The following is an 18,942-nucleotide window of genomic DNA, read 5'->3' on the forward strand; positions in this document are numbered from 1 at the left end:
AAAAGGAAAGTTAATCCATTATTTATGATGAGTTTCCGTTAATTTCTAGGAATTTCGAGGGTAGTAGAATTACTCATCAAATTTTTAATTATCAGATGGAAGTTTCTAAATTACAATTTTAGTAGTTGTACATATGAATATTGATTATCTTTTCTTTTTTTATCCTTCAAATTACAATCTTATAAAGACATAAATTCAGTTTATTGATTGAAATCGAGTAAAAAAAATTCTACTGATTTAATAATACATCCATTTTATTTAAAGGCAAATTATAAATTTAAAAATCTCCCTTTTCAACTAGCGTCTAGCAAGTAATAAATAATGATAATACTTAAATATATAAATAATAATGTGATGCATTTTATTCATCTTGTCGTTGTAAAATAAAACTTGTTAGGTATGTTTTTATATTTTTATCGATTAACTATATATATCTTCTAGCATTTTAAACATGTCCTGTACGTTTTTTTTTTAGTGTCGTGGATCGTTAATATCCCCAGAATTCCCTAGACCGGATTACCAGGTGGCCGATTCCAGCAGGTAAATAACAAGACGACAGGTGCTAGTTCAGCCTTGGATTGGCCGGCAACGCAGACACAGTCCGCTCTTACATTCAGTCGAATTCGCGCGTCCTAATCGCACGTGTCCACTTTTTCAAATTTGATTGTGCCAAGATTATTTTTTCATTGATAATTCTTTTTTTTTTATACAAAAGTGAATGTAATAATTTAAGATTTTCTTAAACATATTTAATGAATTGGAAAGTGCATCGACCTAAAGGCGTTTGGCTTTCAGTCACGGCCATGGCACGCGAACAATCTCGTAATTTACAGAGGATACATTGATAAGCTGAAAACAATGTAACAAATAATAGTTAAGTTTAAGTGTATGTGTGTTTCTAAAATCATAAATTTAAAATTGGATATGAAAAACAAGGTGCAATCAGGATGCGAGAGGAAGAGCTTGAGATATCACTCAAGGTATTTTTACATCAATCCACAGTATTTCTTCGCCTGCTGCCATCAAATTCCCTTCATTTTTTATTCAAATTATATTCCCCCTACTCTTCTTCCAGGTTTCAACGCTAATAGTGTTAGAGAAACTGGTTTTTCTTATTGATTCTTTTTTTTTCCATAATAACCCATCAAAATTTTTTAAAATTTAATTCACCGGGTTTATTATATTACATTATTCATTATAATTGAAGACTTTTTGGTAAACTTTTCATCCTTCATCTTCTTCATTGTATGTCTTTAACGGTACTCATGTTATATACTCAGTCTACCAATTCCCACAAGTTGTACACAGCTTGAAGAACTTCAAGATCCTTGGACAATGAGTGCATTCTTATACCTGTCGATAGCTTTTTATAGGTTTTCTTATTCGTTCGTTTATAAATTATACAGTTAGTCAATCAAATAATGTAACGGAATCACCAGAAAATCATGTGGAAGATGCAGTTCAAGTAATTTTCCTGATTTAAACTTGGACCGGTTTTTTTTAAGTAGACAAAACTGGTAGACCCTAAGTCCCCTTTCCTTAACGACTATGTATACACATATCTTCTCAGGCGCGTGGCCAATTCACCGTTACTATTATACATAATCATATAATATTTGTGGACAATTTAGCACTTGAAAAAAAAGTCCGAGTCATTGACTTTATTAAAGGAAATAATCTTGTTATTGAGAAAGTTTAACTTAGCTATAGAGATATTGCTCTTTATGAAATTGATTCTTTAAATGTATTCAAATCATTCATGACTTTCTTTATTTGATGAGTTTATAAAATAAGATATATACTTTCCCAGCTTAAGAAAATGATTCTTATTTGTAAAACAATAAATTTATGATTTTTCATTGCTTAAAATTAATTCATAATTCCTTTTGTTAATTACTACTTTAAATTAGATGACTAACTTTACTCCATTTAATTTTTTATTCACTACAAAAAGGTTACTTGAAAGTATCAATTAGTCTTTTCATTAGAAATTATAGTTTTTTACGGAAGATTATGTCCAATTAAAAACATAAATGACGTCGGGTTTTAACGTCATATTACGGTAATTTATCATGAATACTTGGTAATTTTTATTTATTATAATAGGGGTATGCATATTTTCTTTTATAATATTCCTTTTTTTTCGAATATTAATGGAATGCTTTATTTTTATTCCTCCCCATTTATCCCTTATGAACCAGTACACCAATCAATTTAAGTACACGTTGTAATCAATTTCAGGTAGTCATAGTGGGAAATGGTGCCGTAGGCAAGTCCTCGATGATTCAGAGATTTTGTAAAGGAACTTATACAAAAGACTACAAGAAAACTATTGGAGTTGATTTTTTGGAGCGAGAAATTGAGTGAGATTATTATTCACTTAATTCTAAGTCAATAAATAAGGCTTTAATGCTCGTTAATATTTTATTATACATGTAAAAACAGTAGTAAATGTCATGAAATTATCATAAATTTAATATTAAATCAGAGGAAAAAATAATATTGAGGATTATGATCAAAGTCTTGAAATATTTATTAGAAATAAAATGATTTTTGCATTCAATTAAACACAATAATTCAATAATTATTGTTAATAGAGTTGATGGAGAAACTGTAAGACTGATGTTATGGGATACAGCAGGCCAAGAAGAATTTGATGCAATCACTGCTGCTTATTATAGAGGTGCACATGCATGTGTTTTAGCTTATTCAGCAACTGACAGAGATTCTTTCGATGCTGTACCTGCTTGGAAACTCAAGGTGAGTTTTTTCTTCTAATTTTCTCTCCTTTTTCATCAAATATTTCTCTCTACTCTCTCTTTGTTTTTTTTCTTCCAGGTAGAAAATGAGTGCGGGGAAATTCCGACTGTCTTGGTGCAAAATAAAATTGATCTTGTTGATCAATGTCAGATAGATTCGTAAGTTCTGATTTCTGATAAATATAATAGTTGTTGCTTTATTTTACGTTCTTTCTTATTCAATTAATTATAATTTTTTTTATTTTCTTTTCGAAGAAATGAAGCAGAAAGATTAGGTCGAGCTCTAGGATGTAAACTCCTACGAACATCAGTCAAAGAAGATGTGGGTGTTGCCAGTGTATTTAGATATCTTGCCTCACGATGTCTAATAGAGATGCGTAGATGTGAAGATGATTTCCAAGATGATTTAAGATTATACTCATCAGGCCCAAGATCGCCCTCAGTGATCAGTAAGTTTTATTTATCTTGATAATAAGAATAATGATACAAATAGATATATTTCTTTATCTTTTCGTGTATAATGTCTGATTGCGTGCTCTAGAACCTGACGTGTATCCGGTCGTTTAATTATAAATAATGCATCAGTAGATCTGAATATGTTCAAGGAAATACAGCTTACATACACTAAAGACTGGACTCAGTAAATGTCTGGTAGATATCTTGGCTCTTGGTCTCTCCTTGAAACAAGAGCCGATCAATTGGTTAGCTACTTTTTCCCGAGCTGTTCGCGCGACAAGTACAGTAGAGAAATTCTTGTTGGCATAAATGGTAGTACATTCCAGCCACAACAAAGATAATAACAAGTTTATCCCACGACCACTTTTAAAATTGTCAATAATTTTTAAAGAATGTTTTGTTTATTTTTTTACATGATAATCTCTAGAAACATAATAGAGTCATTGTTAATTCTCTTCTTGACTTTCACGCACCAAAATCAATAGTTCCAAGTCTACAAACACCAAAAATAGCATTTACAAGTGACTGTATTTTCAAGACATTGAGATTCTCTAGTTTGATTACATAAATTAATGTTAACAATCAAGCATTTCACTATTATATAAAATCTTAGTCACATAGAATACAAAGAAATCATGATCTAGGCCATTAATGATAAGAGCTTTGACATAGATTAATGATAATATGATTAAATAAGTTATTTGATTTCTATGCAAATATTGTTACTTTTCATTTTTCAGGTGCTTTTAGCCCAAATGAATGTACAGGTGGTAACATGGGAAACGGAACAATTGTTTTACGACCTGGTGGTAAAACTCGACATCATAAAAAGAAGAACTTTATCAAGAATGCGTGTAGGCTCTTGTAATTTTGATGATTATATTTAATAACAGAATAAATTGTTAGAACAATCAAAATCAGATATTAATTTACAAAACTTGAATACATATCATACTTTAACCCTTTCAGAATAGATTTCTTATTCCTTTAATTTAGCCTCAGACACTCTTATTAATTATAAAGAAAATTACCAGAAGACATTTTAATTATTTTTATCCAAATCACATGAATAAAACTGAGTGTGATATTCACTATAATAGTCACTGGCTGCGAAAGGGTTAAAGAAAAAGTCATTTCATTTTTTATGAGTATTACAGCAACATACCTAAGTCGAGGTTTTATGATCTAGAAACTTTGTTTTTTCTATTTGTACATATGTATGTATTTTATTAAAGAATTACTGCTATATTATTCTAACTTGGTGAATGTACGATATCTAACCAAATAAAATAAGTTAAGTAACTTATTAATTTCATTTTATTTTCATTCATCATGTTTTATTAATATCAACTAACATAACATAACATAAAGAAATAGAAGAAAAATTACATCAATATTCAATGACTGATTTTAGTGGATAATTTATTATTTTATGCGCATGAAAATAAGTGTTTAGACTCATTATTTTTGAGTATTTCATCGAAATAGTACGTTGTAGGTGTGTACATAAAATGTCCTTCACCTTTCACAAGACCTTGAGCGTTGATGAGAGTCAATGGCCGGTTTGTTGAGTGCTACACAACATCGTACAACACTCATACGCGTCTTCTCTGATACTATATTCTTATTACTTGTAATCTAATTTTTCTGTTTTGTTTTTTTTAATATCACGAAAGCTAAATAAAGCTGCAGATAGCATTCCATTATAAAAATGACAAGTTTCATATAAAAATTGGTACAAATAAAAAGATCTTTACACAGTTCAAAAAATACTTAAATTAGTCTACTTTTCAGTGACATGTATATAAGGGAAACTTTAATATAAAGTTGTTCTAATGTTGGATTTTTGATTAGTTTGGAATATTTTCGTGATCAGAAGACAAGTTTTTCAAATAATTATCATTTTCAATACTATCTTACCTAAGACAGTGAAAGCAACTCGAAATAATGAATTAGTAATGAATTACTAGATTATAAGTTTTTTAGAACTCGAGCGTCATTAGTAATGCAAATTCATGAAATCTCACTGCATCTCTATAGTGTTCATTGAATCAATGTAGTCTAATAAACCCTGGAGTCTTTTTTTGATCCGCTTTTGATCATCCAAGGTACAACCAAGAATTGCAGTTTCAAAATTTTTATCTGAATGACCTACTCCATATGATGAACATGCATTCATAAATGCGGCACAACGTTGACGAGTTGAACTTGGATCGCTCTTTAAACTTATCACTAAATTGTCAATTAATCCATTTACCTGAAATCAAAAAATCATGCTATATAACATTAGAAAAGAGGAATTATATTAACTCGATAAATGATTTATTCTGTTTACTGAACATTTTTTCTAGTAATTAAAACTTGAACAAAGATACAAATGTTTCACGTAGTATCTAATCAAATGACTAGATAATAAAACTAACAAGGACTTGTTAAATAAGAAGCCAATTTACAATTTACCCGTGTAAAATTGCCAGTAGAAACTTTTTAATTTTACAACAATGTCAATAGCAAAATCGTATTTTTCACCTTCTTTTTTTTTTATTATTACCTGATGTAAAGCTTCTTGCTGAATGCTATCACGTTGGATTTTCACTAAAACTTCAACAGTTAAACATCTCATTGAAAGTCTTTCGGCATATCGAAGGATATCATCACGATCAGCTATGAATCAAAACAAAATTGTTCAATGTGTGACAAATAAATAGTGTAAGTGATAAATCAAATTGATATAAGTTCGTGATTGTTCTAGAAATTTTTTATGGGTCGGGGTCGAACGTTTTCAAACGTTACTTTTGCAATGGAAATTAGAAAATTAGAAGATTTAAACTTACGCTCTTCGAGAGAATCGAGGATTTCTTCATTATTCTTCAAAGTATCCAAAGTTGTAAGCATTATATCTTTTTCTTCTTCGAGTCTGGATGCCTCTCTTCTTAATTTTTCGACTCGTATTTCAATTTGATCCAACATGTTTACTAACCTGTCTTTCGGCTTTGTATAAGCAAAGTCACTGCTCTCTGTGATATGAGGCAAAGGACTATCCATTTTTGCAGTAAATTGAAAATTCTTTAAATTTACTTGAATTTCAAGAGTTGTTCACCTTATTTCTCACAGTTATTATTTCTAGAAGATGTCAAACAACACTTAAACAGATAACATTACCTATATTAAAATCCAAGACGAATCTGATAAATACTGTAACACTTGTATTTTTATATGTGTGTAATTTCAAACATGTATTGCGCATATGAATACCAGTAAACCTGAAGACTTTGTATAGTCGAGCCATCTACAGAGTTCAGCACTAGAAAATTTCAATGGAAACAAAACATTTTATAGAAATAGGTCAAGGAACGATTTTATTTATTTACATGAATACAAGGATATTACTCCAATAAAAAATAGAGTTTAATGAGTGAATGTTAATTTAAAGAGATGTCATATATTGTCACGTGTGCAAAATAACTTCTCCATACACGTTTTTTACATATGAACATTGATCAAAGCTCAGTTGGTAAAGCTAAAATCAGTGGGTCTTTTTCGCTGATTATTACTGTAATTTTGACATTTCTAGGTGTCATGACAATCGCTGATGGCGATTAATTTCATAGAAAGTGCACTTCTCCCATTTATTTTTTCAATTGATTATTATTCAAGAATAACGTCTTGAATCATAAATGAATCATTTCCATTGTGTTTTGTGAATTTTTTTAAATAAGTATTTTTCTATTTTCATATGAGTTATAAGTCAGAAATACATTTTATTCCACTTTGAATTAATGCCATTTCTCCCAATCTCTAAAATTCTAGCCGCTATCTAGGATACGTGGGACCACGTGAGCGTCACTTGTCGTCATTAGCGAAGCTGATAATACGTCGTCACTTACACTGTGTCTTCGATCAGCGTCGTGTATCGCGGGTTCGTTTAGTCGCGCGAACGAGTGTGAATAAGAAATAGAGTGGGAGTAACAGCATTTATAAATACGTGAAAGATAACATTAATTGTCTAAAAAATAATCAATTTCTGTTTGCTTCATTATCTTGTGAGAACCATACACGAAAATGTATCATCTAAATAAAATGGTCCGGTCCAAAGGACCACTGAAGCAAGTGCCGGTTGCTGACATTCCTGGAATCTTAACGCGTGTTGTGCCGGCGGCGATTCAAACCCGCGGCTATGCTGAACATCAAATCCCGGATCGTTTAAAGGACATTCCCACAGCTGACAACCCTAAGTTTTTCAACATGGTCGAGTACTTTTTCCATCGCGCCTGCCAAGTTATTGAAGATAAGCTGGTTGAAGATGTTGGCAAACGATCAAGGATGACTATTGATGAAAAAAAGAAGAAAGTTAAAGGAATTTTAACATTAATGGAACCTTGCGATCATATTTTGGAAACAACTTTCCCTATCAGACTAGATTCTGGAGATTATGAGATGATTACTGGTTATAGGGCTCAGCATTCCACTCATCGAACACCTTGCAAAGGCGGTGGGTTTTTTTCTTAATTTTTCACATAAAAATGATACTTTACTATATAATAGTTATTTTTTTATTTCATGTTGCTCATTTTATACACTTGAGAGAGAAAGCAATGTTGAAGAAAATGGCTCAGAATCAGATTTTTCCCTCGAAACTAATTAAATTCTTAAGCTCATAATTGCCTACTTTAGACAAGTGACAGTGATAATTCATCAAGTTAATAACAAGGTCAAGAGAAATATTGATACAAGAGTCCTGTGTACGGATACGATAAATACAATGACAGACTTATTTGCTTGTGCTCAAATATCTCTTTGTTATGAATTTTTTTCTTTCTACTATCAAGCTATCAATATATTCAATATTAACTCGCTGACATTCGGATATTGGATTTCAATCGTAAAATTAATCTCATAAAAAACAATCATAGTAAATTAATTTATACAACAGGATGTTTCCGGATTATTGCAGATTCAATAGAACTCCATTCCTGAATAGAACAGTCGTTTTTCTGACCCATGCACACAGTTTATTGTATTATTCTTATATATTTTGAGATATTTCTATTGTATTTTCACAGTATTGACTTGTTATCTTAAATTAGAGTATGTTTGTTAATTCAATTGTTGTTATCTCAAATCGAAATTTTTGATTTTTAAATTAAAACCGCAGCTGGTAAGATAAACCAGATGTCTTTATTGAATGTAATTTTTTATCATAGAAATATATAGTAGTGATACTATAAATTTTATTCTTATTAATTCAGTTTTTCACATTTCAAATGCGTTGTTACTATTCATTTGGAATTGAATTTGATATGATATATTGTATTAATTTTATTTTTTTACAATTAGTTCTTTTCAAATGTGAAAATATTTCTCATGAGTCTCTGGTTTCATTATGATAAATAAAAATGGCTTCATATTTTTTCAACGTCATGAATTGTTTGCCATAACACGTGGCGATGATTCAATTATACTCTCGTGCTCTTTTTGGCAGTCAATTGAAATAATTAAGCTTATTTATCTACTCTATTCTGGGTATTATCATTTCCTCCTTATTTTTGATACGATATTTTTCTCTGTAACATTTTTATAACCTTTGAATTTATATTAAATTGTACTTACAATTATTCACTACTTCATAATCTTAGAAATAAAAAAAGAATAAATACTGTGATGACCTAGTTCATCTATTTTTACTATTTACATATTTTTCCAACAGTTAAGTAAACATTTTATCGTTTGTTTTAATTAATTGTCAATAAATATTGATAACTGTCATTAATTAATAATTGAAATATTTTTTACATTTTTATTAACAAAGATTGAGGTCAGAAGTTTTAACTTAAGCTTCAATAAAAGCGGGTTAAGCTCTTATGTTAAACGAGTATAGCTTCACTCTCACGAGAGCCTTGTAACCGCCTCAACGTTATAAATAAACGGGAACTCTTTTCCTTTTCAAATCGAAGATGAGTAAACACTTGTTTATATCACTAAAATTACGTAAAAATTAATTTTACCCTTTTTCCGTTTTATTATCAATTTGTTGACTGTTTAAAATAAACATTTTAAATGTTAAAATATTATGAAACAATTGATTTAATTATCATCAATCAGGATTAGATTACATAGAATGAATATGTTTAAAAATTAACGACAAATACTTTAAGAGGTATATTTTTGATACACAGTTATTTCGATAGACGATGATATTATTTAATTAGAATTATATGACATGAGATGAAAATGCCAGGTGATTTACTAGTTCATGAGACAGCCAAAAAAAGTTACGAAAGCTATTTGGTGCCATGCCGTCTACTCTGAATGGGTCAATCATTGACTAATCATTTGATCTGTACATTTTTAGCATGAACGAAAGCAAGTACCAAAAGTTAAGATATTTGAAGATGTTTTAAAATAAAATGATTGGCAACCATGAGTCATTACCACAAATTTATTTAATTCTGGACAAAGTACGCATACTTGTTCTTTTTTCTTTGATATCATGAACAAATTAATTGATAAAGCACATTTTTCATAATAAGTGTATTTTGAATTTAATCATATTTTTTTTATAAAGACCGGATGTTAATTATCATTGATTAGGATGATAGCAATCAAATGAATAAAATATTGATGTTATCAATTCTTTTTCAGTTCAATAATCTCTTTTATCCTTAAATTTCCAGGTATTCGATTTTCTATGGATGTAAACAGGGATGAAGTCAAAGCCTTATCTGCTCTGATGACTTTCAAATGTGCTTGTGTTGATGTTCCTTTTGGTGGTGCTAAAGCTGGAATCAAGATTGATCCTAAAAAATACTCTGAACATGAATTAGAACAGATTACACGTCGATTTACTTTAGAAATGGCAAAGAAAGGTTTTATTGGTAAGATTTTTTTTTATGTGATAAAAACTGAAGATATTTTCTTCTTTGGGACCAATGATAATCTTTTAATTACAAGAAATTGAATAAGATATCATGAAAAAGTTATATACTAATCTTTATTAGTTTGTTTCATGATTAGACGATGCTAATATTACTTCAATCTTGTGACAGTAAAATTTTTAATATTTACTCAAGCGAAAAATACTAAAATGACTCATAAAGATAATGATGATGCTAATGTTTTATTTATTTTTAAATGTTACTTAACAAAATCACGCCTAGATGTAATTAAAAATGTTTTTTAACTTAATATAGAGCTACTATTTAGTATAATTGTCGATTCTTCGACAAGTATTTAGATAAATAAAACAATTATATGATTTATTATGCATTCAATATACAATTGTGTTTTCGAGGAGAGTATGTTTTACAACAATTAAGAAAATTACATAAATATTCTTTGCATATTACTGAAACTATTTTTAAATGAAATACCCGTTTTGATTTTATGTTAAAAAAATATTTAATATTAATTTAAAATATTATTAAAATAGTTGACAAACGGTATATTAATCATAATGACGTCAATGGATTTTGTAAAGAATTTTTTTTTAATAGATATTTGTCCTTTTCAAACTTTAATAATACCTTTTAACATTGAAAAATAAACTGAAAATATTTATGTAATCAGTTTGAATAAGTCAAGTTCATACTTGATCAAATCTCACTCAATTCAGTATTACTTGAGATAATAATTATCAAAGTTGTTTGAGGTCATAAGGCGGAATACACCTATACTTGGTGTAATAAATCTATCAAATCCGATCACGCTCATTATTCACTTTGTGAAATAAAAAGAATTGAACGTTGATGTATTGATAGAATTTTAAATATATTTATGAAGTCAATATAATAGTTATGTTAAAATAATTATCATTTTCAGAAAATTTCTAATTCTTTTTAGAACTTTATGAATTTATTTTAAACACTCTATAGATAGAGTAGTTAGACTTTGTATTCATAGTAAACAAAGATTAGAAATATACTGTTATTGGAATTATGTAATCATGAATAATTTTTATGGCATTTGAGTGAGCTAATCAACACAAATAATTGTACAGATTGGTGAACATTTTTCATTGGCTGCTAATAATTTACTGAATTGTAATTTTCTAATGATCTTTATTTTACATGTTATTTTTTTTATAGGACCTGGTGTTGATGTACCTGCCCCAGATATGGGAACAGGAGAAAGAGAGATGTCCTGGATTGCTGATACTTATGCCAAAACTATTGGACACCAAGACATCAATGCCCATGCCTGTGTTACTGGGAAACCAATCAATCAAGGAGGTATTCATGGTCGTATATCTGCTACTGGTCGAGGAGTTTTCCATGGTTTGGAGAATTTCATTAATGAAGCAAATTATATGGGAATGATTGGTACAACCCCAGGATGGGGTGGTAAGACATTTATCGTCCAAGGTTTTGGTAACGTTGGTCTTCATACAATGAGGTATCTACATCGTGCTGGTGCTATATGTACGGGAGTAATAGAGCATGATGGCGCTATTGTTAACCCTGAAGGAATCGATCCTAAAGCTCTTGAAGACTACAGAATTGAAAATGGAACAATCATTGGTTTCCCTGGTGCAGAGCCATACACTGGTGAAAACCTTATGTACGAACCTTGCGATATTTTTGTACCAGCTGCTACTGAGAAAGTTATAACCAAACATAACGCTGCAAAAATTCAAGTATGTACTGATAAAATAGTTTGCACAAGAATGAACGTGAGATTATTTTTATTATCTGCGTTTGGAGTAATGTTTAATTATTTGGACAGGCGAAAATCATTGCTGAGGCTGCTAACGGACCGACAACGCCTGCGGCTGATAAAATACTTATTGAAAGAAACGTTCTTGTTATTCCTGATTTGTACATTAATGCTGGTGGTGTCACCGTTTCCTTTTTCGAATGGCTTAAAAACTTAAATCATGTTTCTTACGGACGTCTCACATTCAAATACGAAAGGGAATCTAATTATCATTTATTAGGTATTTATGATGATTATGTTTCATTAGTATGCCAACAATTTGTCGGTTACTCATATTTGCTTTTTTCTATTTTTAGATTGTGTTATAATATTTGCATTTTAAAATGTATTGAGTAGAAAAATATATATACGTTATTTTTTATTTCAGAATCTGTTCAGGAGTCTTTGGAACGTAGGTTTGGTAGAGTTGGTGGTCGTATTCCCGTTACGGCATCAGAAGCATTCCAAAAACGTATCTCTGGTGCTTCAGAAAAAGACATTGTCCATTCAGGTCTCGACTATACTATGGAACGTTCTGCAAGAGTAAGAAAATCATCATGAAATTGATGACACTGCTTTTTTTTTTGTAAGGAAAGAGAATTTTATTTATTTTATATTTATTCACAGGCCATCATGAAGACTGCTATGAAGTTTAACTTAGGTCTAGACTTAAGGACAGCAGCTTATGCAAATTCAATTGAGAAAATCTTCACTACGTATTCTGAAGCTGGTCTTACCTTCTAAATGATAGTGATGATTGAATCAAGCATTCTTAGCAGCATCCTCAGTGATAAAACAGAAACAACTGCAGTTTCATACAATCAGCCAGTATTTAATAATATTATCAATGATACTCTGCCATTTAAAGACGAAAAAGAGCAATGTTTTTTTTGTTTAATCGTCTATTTAATACTGAAACAGATATTTTTAATAGATAAAGCAAAAATTATATTAAGTCACATTACTTTATCATGCTGTACGACAACTCAAAGTTAAACACTAAAATGAATAATCAAAAATCAATCGAAACATTCACGAAAGCCAGTTTTTTATATTACCAATTTTAATAAAGAGTTTTTCAATTTTTAATGAACTATGTAACTTGCATTGCTTATGCCAGTTTTTAACAATCTTTTTGATTATCAAAAAGTCACCTCTTAAATAATAGTTACATTGTTTTTGATTTATAAAGGAAGTATACAAACATTATGCTCAAGCGATTGTAATTTTAATATCGCCGTGAGGCACCGTGTATTATACAATATTTACACTAAACTGTTAAAGCTGCTGTCAGCATTATGTTGATATTAAATGCACATTCAAGTGCAACAATGAAACTTGATCTATTTATTTGATAAATCACCTAAAATTACGTGCTTCACCTTGAAAAAAAAGTTTTTTAATTCTTTTTTTTCATAACAAATATTCGTCATTCTTTTATATCATTTTATCGATAATCGAATCTTACTCATGAATGTTTTGGAGTAGTAAACGTGCTCTTTTGAATAATATAAAGAGTTTTAGATATGAGCAAACATTTTCATATGATTCTTGATAATTTTTTGTTAATATTGTTGAATACAAAATATTTAATGATAAAATTTTATATTCAATGGGCTTTCCGTATAATTTTTTGCGGTATAAATCTCTGTCTTTGAATTAATTTCGCAGTTGAATCTTACCTATAGAAGTAAAAGTTTGCATAAAAAATTTAATAATTTTGATTACTTCGTTTGTTCTTTTTTTTTTAAGGATTACAAATCTCTAATATGATACCACATGTTTGCCAATTTCTATTAGTGCTATTAAATGGATGTAATAATATAACATCAACATTTCCTCAAGTGACAAATAGTAATGGGACATACCAAATTCAATCATCCGGTTGTAATTGTTCTTGTACAAATTATCCAAATATTCTAAATTTGTGTCAGCTGGTAGGTAGATATATCAATAGTTTTTAGAATTAATTTTATTAATTTCAATTATGCTTGTTTTTTTGGAAAATCAAGTCTAATGTGACAATACCTCCTTGTGCTACAACTGTGAGTGATGTATCAGAACCAACTAGTTTACTATCAACTACTCCTGGGTAAATAGAAACATTCAAAACTCGTGAATTATTTATTTTAAAACATAAGAAAATGTTATTTGTTTCTAACATTTTAGCTTAACGACTTTGACGACGGAAGAAGATGATGATGATATATTTAATGATCAAGCTCGCAAGAAAAAAACGACCACAAGTATGCCAACTTCTTTGGCGTCAACCACTACACTTAATCCAATAACTGGGTATTTATTAGAATATAAATAGTATAACTAAACCAAAATACAATCATATTCATAGTTAAATTCATTTTTAGCAATATACAATCGACTAATATGTTGATAACTGATAGTGAGATGACTCCCAATCCACCTGATAGTTCTAAGTAAGTAAATATAAAATTACGATACAGATGAATGAATATATTAACGGTAATTTATATTTTTTTTAGTCTGCAGAAAGATAACTCAAGCACCCAGACTACTATTGATGTGAAAGAATTTTCTACAACTCCTAGTTTATCTTCTGGTTCTACGAAGGATATACCTCTACTAAAAACAATGTCTACTCCTGTTGCTCTTGAGTAATGAAGAAATATAATGATAGATTAATTTTATCTGTTAAGTGTGCTTGAGAAATGCAATGAATTTTTCTATCTTTCAGATCATCAACTGAAAAAACTGCTATAACTGAAAAGGATACAACTTCTCCTCGTTCTACCACTGGTATTGATAGTAGACTATTAACGGAAAATGAATTAACTTCAACAAGTTCTGGTACTACTACTACATCTCCAGGAGAACATGTTAGCCCAGGTGATCAATCATCTACGAGTCCATCAATCTCTACTATTCAATCATCAACATCCAGTAAAACTTCAGAATCTTCGATTAGCGGGTGAGTGATCGATGAATTGATTATCACATAATAGAAATAAAGTAATTATTAACTTGTAATAGAAATTGATTAATTTTCACTTCATTAATTTATCATCCATTTCTTATCAGTTCATCAACACCAAGATACAAGTTAAGTACAGTGCCTGAAGAAAATACTCCAACCAAAGATAATTCTGATAATACTAGTTCGACAAAAAGTTTATCGACAAGTACTTTGTCAATAGATGTTACCACCAAAACTTTTCAAACATCAACAATGGATAGAAAAAGTACTACTAGTGTTGATTATATCAGGTAACTAATTACTTACTCATTGTCAAGCTTTTTGATATTTTTTTCTGTAATCCACTAATTTATTTATCTAATTTTGTAGCTCAACTCAAAACCAAAATGAAGAAAAAATAACAACTCCATTATTTACTACAATAGAAACTTCAACTACTCTTTCTGCTAATAATCGAAGCAGTCCTAATCCTTGCGATACTACTGGGTATAGATTTTATAAACAATTCAAATATTTTCAAGTATTTAATTTTTTAATCTATATTTTATAGATTATCAACTAAGTCAGAGAAAAAAGAAGAGGATAGATCAACCACAGTCAAATATAGTATGACGGATGCTTCCACATTAACGACTCAATATGATCACATTTCTACTGATTCAAGTGTAAAATCATCTGTATATTCTGATGCAACTCCATATAGAGTTACTTTGTAAGTGTCTGTCCATAAGATATTTCTTATATTTCTGATTATTTGTAATTAAATATTTTCGTTAACATTTGAAGATTACCGACTATGACTACTGAAGAAGAAGATGATGAAATATTTAATGATAAAGCTGGCAAAAAGAAGCAAACTACAAAGACTCCAACTACTTTAGAATTCATTGAATCAAGTTCTACACCATATTTAATGTCCAGGTAGTTGATTAAACACATTTATTTGAAGATATAAAACTGTTTACTTTTATTTTATTTCAATTATTTTTTTATGTAGAGCAACAAGTGAACTGACTACTGAATCACCTGATATAATTACTACTACATGGTCAACAACAGATCTCGTATCGACGACACAGCCGTCTAATGACTCCTATTGTGATCTCACCGATCAATCTACTGACAAATCCATAGATCCGATGAACAATACCGAATTGACATCTTTACGAAGAGTAAAACGTAGCTTATTCAATTACGGAGTTAAATTATCAGAAGTTCTTCTCAAAGATGATAAATCAAACGTTGCTCTATCTCCAATTAATTTTGCGTTATTACTAGCAATGGTTAGAAGTGGATGTCGTTCACCCATGAAAGAAGAATTTGATAAAGTTTTAGATCTTAGTTTTTATCCAAATGACAATCGCTTGAAGCTTTTTAAATCCATTGTCGATTCTGTCAATGTAAGTTTATAAAAACAATTTTGATAACTTAGCTTTATTACTAAGACACTTTTCAATCAATTTTCTGTCATTTGTTTCAGAATATAACTAATAATTCAAGTGTTGAAATATATATGGCCAATAAAATATATTTACCAAATGATGTGGATGTAAATCGTAGATTTATAAAATTGACAGGAATTATTTTTCAATCAGAACCACAAACTATTGATTTTCAAGATATAAACTCTACAGTCCAACAATTAAATAATTGGAGTTCTAATCGTACTAATGATAAAATTCCAGTGTTTATAGATTCAAGTACGATTCAATTTATTTTTATTGATTTATATTAAGATTCAATTTTATAGCTTTCATTTTTTATAGATCATTTGAATTCTTCAACCTCTGTGTTACTGACGAGTGTAACATATTTTAGTGGAAATTGGTCAAATCCTTTTGATCGTCAGTTTACCAGTAAAAATTTATTTTATGTTAATGATAATACGACAAAAAAAGTATGTACTATGATTCAAGTAAACAAATTCCGTTACGGACAACTTCCAGATCTTAAGGCAGAATTCGTTGAACTTCCTTTTGAAGTAATAGAAAAATGACATTCCTATTTATTATCATTAATTATTTTGTTTTTAAATATATTAATACATTTTTTTTTGCTATTAGAGTGGTGATAATAATTCTTTATCAATGATTATTATGCTTCCAACAAATGGAACAAGTCTAAATACAGTGGTTGAAAGGCTAAATGAGCTTACATACTCACAACTCACCGCAAATTCATCAATTGAAGTTGTCGAACTATCTTTACCTAAATTTCGGATTGAAAATGTTATCGATTTAGCCGAAAAGCCAGAAGACGTAAGTTATTTAATATTGATCAATTTTTCTGGAACGTTCAAAATTTAGTTCAAATGTTTTAATTAAATTAGGTACTGTTTTTAAATATTACGATAGTTTCATAATATTTAATTGTTTTATTTTAGTTTGGACTGACGAATATAACAAATGACAGTAATGATTTCAAGTGTGTTGTGGAATCGAAACCTTTAAGAATAAGTCATATAATACAGAAAACTGTTATTGACGTCCATGAAGGTGGCTGCTGGAAGGTTCCAATGAATTATATTTGTAAGTTTTCTTTTTTATTTAAAAGAATGTTAAATGACTTTATTTAAATTTTATATTTAACTATTATTATAGGTCCGAAAGAAGTACATAGCTGCAGTAATACTTCTAGCATCAAATTTGTGGTGAATCAACCCTTCATAATATTAGTTGTTAGCTCTGATATGATACTCTTCAGTGGTAGAGTAAATGATCCAAGTTTAAAATCGGTTAATACTAAAGTGTGATTAATATTGTTATTAAGATTTAATGTTTAGTAAAATTAATATTTGTTAAGTACTTCATTAGTGTAATTGAATTTAAGTCGATTAATTGTATAGTATTAAACTAGAGTTTTCATTATAAATTAATCGTCTTTCCCAGAAGTCTTCATCATGAATCATCTTCATTCCTTGAAATCGATGATTTTTCGCACAATTGTTCCGAATTTTTTCAATTGTACATACTATGCTATCAAATGTATTTATCTCACTCTATTACTATTGTTTCAATGCTTGACTGAAAATAATTTTTATTTTCAATACTTTTCTAAAATTATAACTTTAATAAGAAAATCAATATCAATCTCCAGCCAGAAAACAAACTTTAATTCAGAGTCAGATAAGTTTTTACTTTTGTATAATAATAAGTATAGGTTTGAAAATGTCTTGTTGGAAATAGAATTAAAGAGCACACTGAGCTTCACAAAGCATGTGTTGCTTAGTCTTATTTTAATACAAAAATGATGTATAAATTTATTAAGATCCAATAAAATTAATTTGAATGACAGAATTTGGAGTCCATTTGATAACGACATGCAATATTGAAGGAATCTGTGATATTTAGCATATGTTAGCAGCCACCATTTGTGACAAAAACGTTTATAGTTAATTTTTTTCGCAATTTCAGTAAAGGCCTGTTGGTGTTTTTATTAACAGTTAAGTTTATTGTATAAGACATTATTACATGAAAGTATGAAAACTCAGTAGATAGACTATGAGAGTTCTACCGCACTAGAGTGCTGCGGTAGAACTCTCATAGCTGTGGACGCATGGATTGGGGATGAATATTGTGGTAGAACTCTCATAGCTGTGCACGCTAAGAGTGGGGGGTGAAGGTGTCTCTAAGGTTTTTGTGGTAGAAAGCTGTAGACGTGAAAAGTGGGGGAGTTCTTAGGTTTTGTTGAGGCGGGGGGTTGAGGGAGGATTCTTGAGGTAAGGTGTCAAACATAGATGGGGAAATCTTATTGAATAATTCTGAATAATTAATGGGGTGTAGTTCTTCTAGATGAGGATATGAGACGTGTCTATGAAACTAACGGTGTAAAACCTCATTGGTTCGCTGCAATAATGTAAATTTAAGATTTAAAAAATGTAATCACTAATAAATTTATATATGTTCAATGTTTTCTCTAATAAACTACAAGTCTCACAATTCGGGAGCTATTTAATTTATGTTTTTAAATAAATAAATTCCTTTGAAATTTTTCCTCGTTTTCGAAAGTAGAAGGGGAGAGGGGGATCTATAACTATCTAACAACAATCGAATGTCCATCGTAATAATCCTCAATTTATCTTAA

At 29.6% G+C, this 18,942-nt stretch overlaps 4 protein-coding genes across 4 annotated transcripts; 3 read left to right on the forward strand and 1 right to left on the reverse strand.

The window, feature by feature from the left end:
• Positions 1 to 523: 523 nt before the first annotated feature.
• On the forward strand, positions 524 to 4,442 carry Rab23 (RAS oncogene family member Rab23). Its single transcript, XM_035083054.1, has 6 exons — positions 524 to 980; positions 2,242 to 2,363; positions 2,598 to 2,760; positions 2,839 to 2,918; positions 3,015 to 3,208; positions 3,956 to 4,442. The coding sequence occupies exons 1-6, from the start codon at positions 948 to 950 to the stop codon at positions 4,081 to 4,083; spliced, it is 720 nt and encodes a 239-aa protein (XP_034938945.1). The 5' UTR covers positions 524 to 947; the 3' UTR covers positions 4,084 to 4,442.
• A 63-nt stretch (positions 4,443 to 4,505) lies between these two features.
• On the reverse strand, positions 4,506 to 6,446 carry LOC118066753 (BAG family molecular chaperone regulator 2). The gene is made up of 3 exons (XM_035083055.1): positions 6,050 to 6,446; positions 5,767 to 5,879; positions 4,506 to 5,472 (listed from the first exon to the last, which is right to left on the reverse strand). Exons 1-3 carry the CDS (start codon positions 6,258 to 6,260, stop codon positions 5,239 to 5,241), a joined length of 558 nt encoding a protein of 185 aa, XP_034938946.1. The 5' UTR covers positions 6,261 to 6,446; the 3' UTR covers positions 4,506 to 5,238.
• A 419-nt stretch (positions 6,447 to 6,865) lies between these two features.
• On the forward strand, positions 6,866 to 13,243 carry Gdh (glutamate dehydrogenase, mitochondrial). The gene is made up of 6 exons (XM_035083053.1): positions 6,866 to 7,707; positions 9,890 to 10,090; positions 11,300 to 11,847; positions 11,937 to 12,147; positions 12,295 to 12,449; positions 12,534 to 13,243. The coding sequence occupies exons 1-6, from the start codon at positions 7,278 to 7,280 to the stop codon at positions 12,648 to 12,650; spliced, it is 1,662 nt and encodes a 553-aa protein (XP_034938944.1). The 5' UTR covers positions 6,866 to 7,277; the 3' UTR covers positions 12,651 to 13,243.
• Positions 13,244 to 13,565: 322 nt separating this feature from the next.
• On the forward strand, positions 13,566 to 18,152 carry LOC118066749 (flocculation protein FLO11-like). Its single transcript, XM_035083051.1, has 16 exons — positions 13,566 to 13,843; positions 13,919 to 13,998; positions 14,076 to 14,201; positions 14,273 to 14,341; positions 14,408 to 14,539; positions 14,620 to 14,853; positions 14,964 to 15,149; positions 15,229 to 15,345; positions 15,410 to 15,571; positions 15,646 to 15,780; positions 15,857 to 16,259; positions 16,340 to 16,559; positions 16,626 to 16,840; positions 16,923 to 17,117; positions 17,243 to 17,387; positions 17,460 to 18,152. The coding sequence occupies exons 1-16, from the start codon at positions 13,676 to 13,678 to the stop codon at positions 17,609 to 17,611; spliced, it is 2,739 nt and encodes a 912-aa protein (XP_034938942.1). The 5' UTR covers positions 13,566 to 13,675; the 3' UTR covers positions 17,612 to 18,152.
• The last annotated feature ends 790 nt before the right edge of the window (positions 18,153 to 18,942 follow it).

This window comes from Chelonus insularis, unplaced genomic scaffold, assembly GCF_013357705.1.
Source record: "Chelonus insularis isolate UGA/USDA-ARS -01 unplaced genomic scaffold, ASM1335770v1 contig_354_pilon, whole genome shotgun sequence".
In the NCBI taxonomy this organism is placed as follows: Eukaryota; Metazoa; Arthropoda; class Insecta; order Hymenoptera; family Braconidae; genus Chelonus; species Chelonus insularis.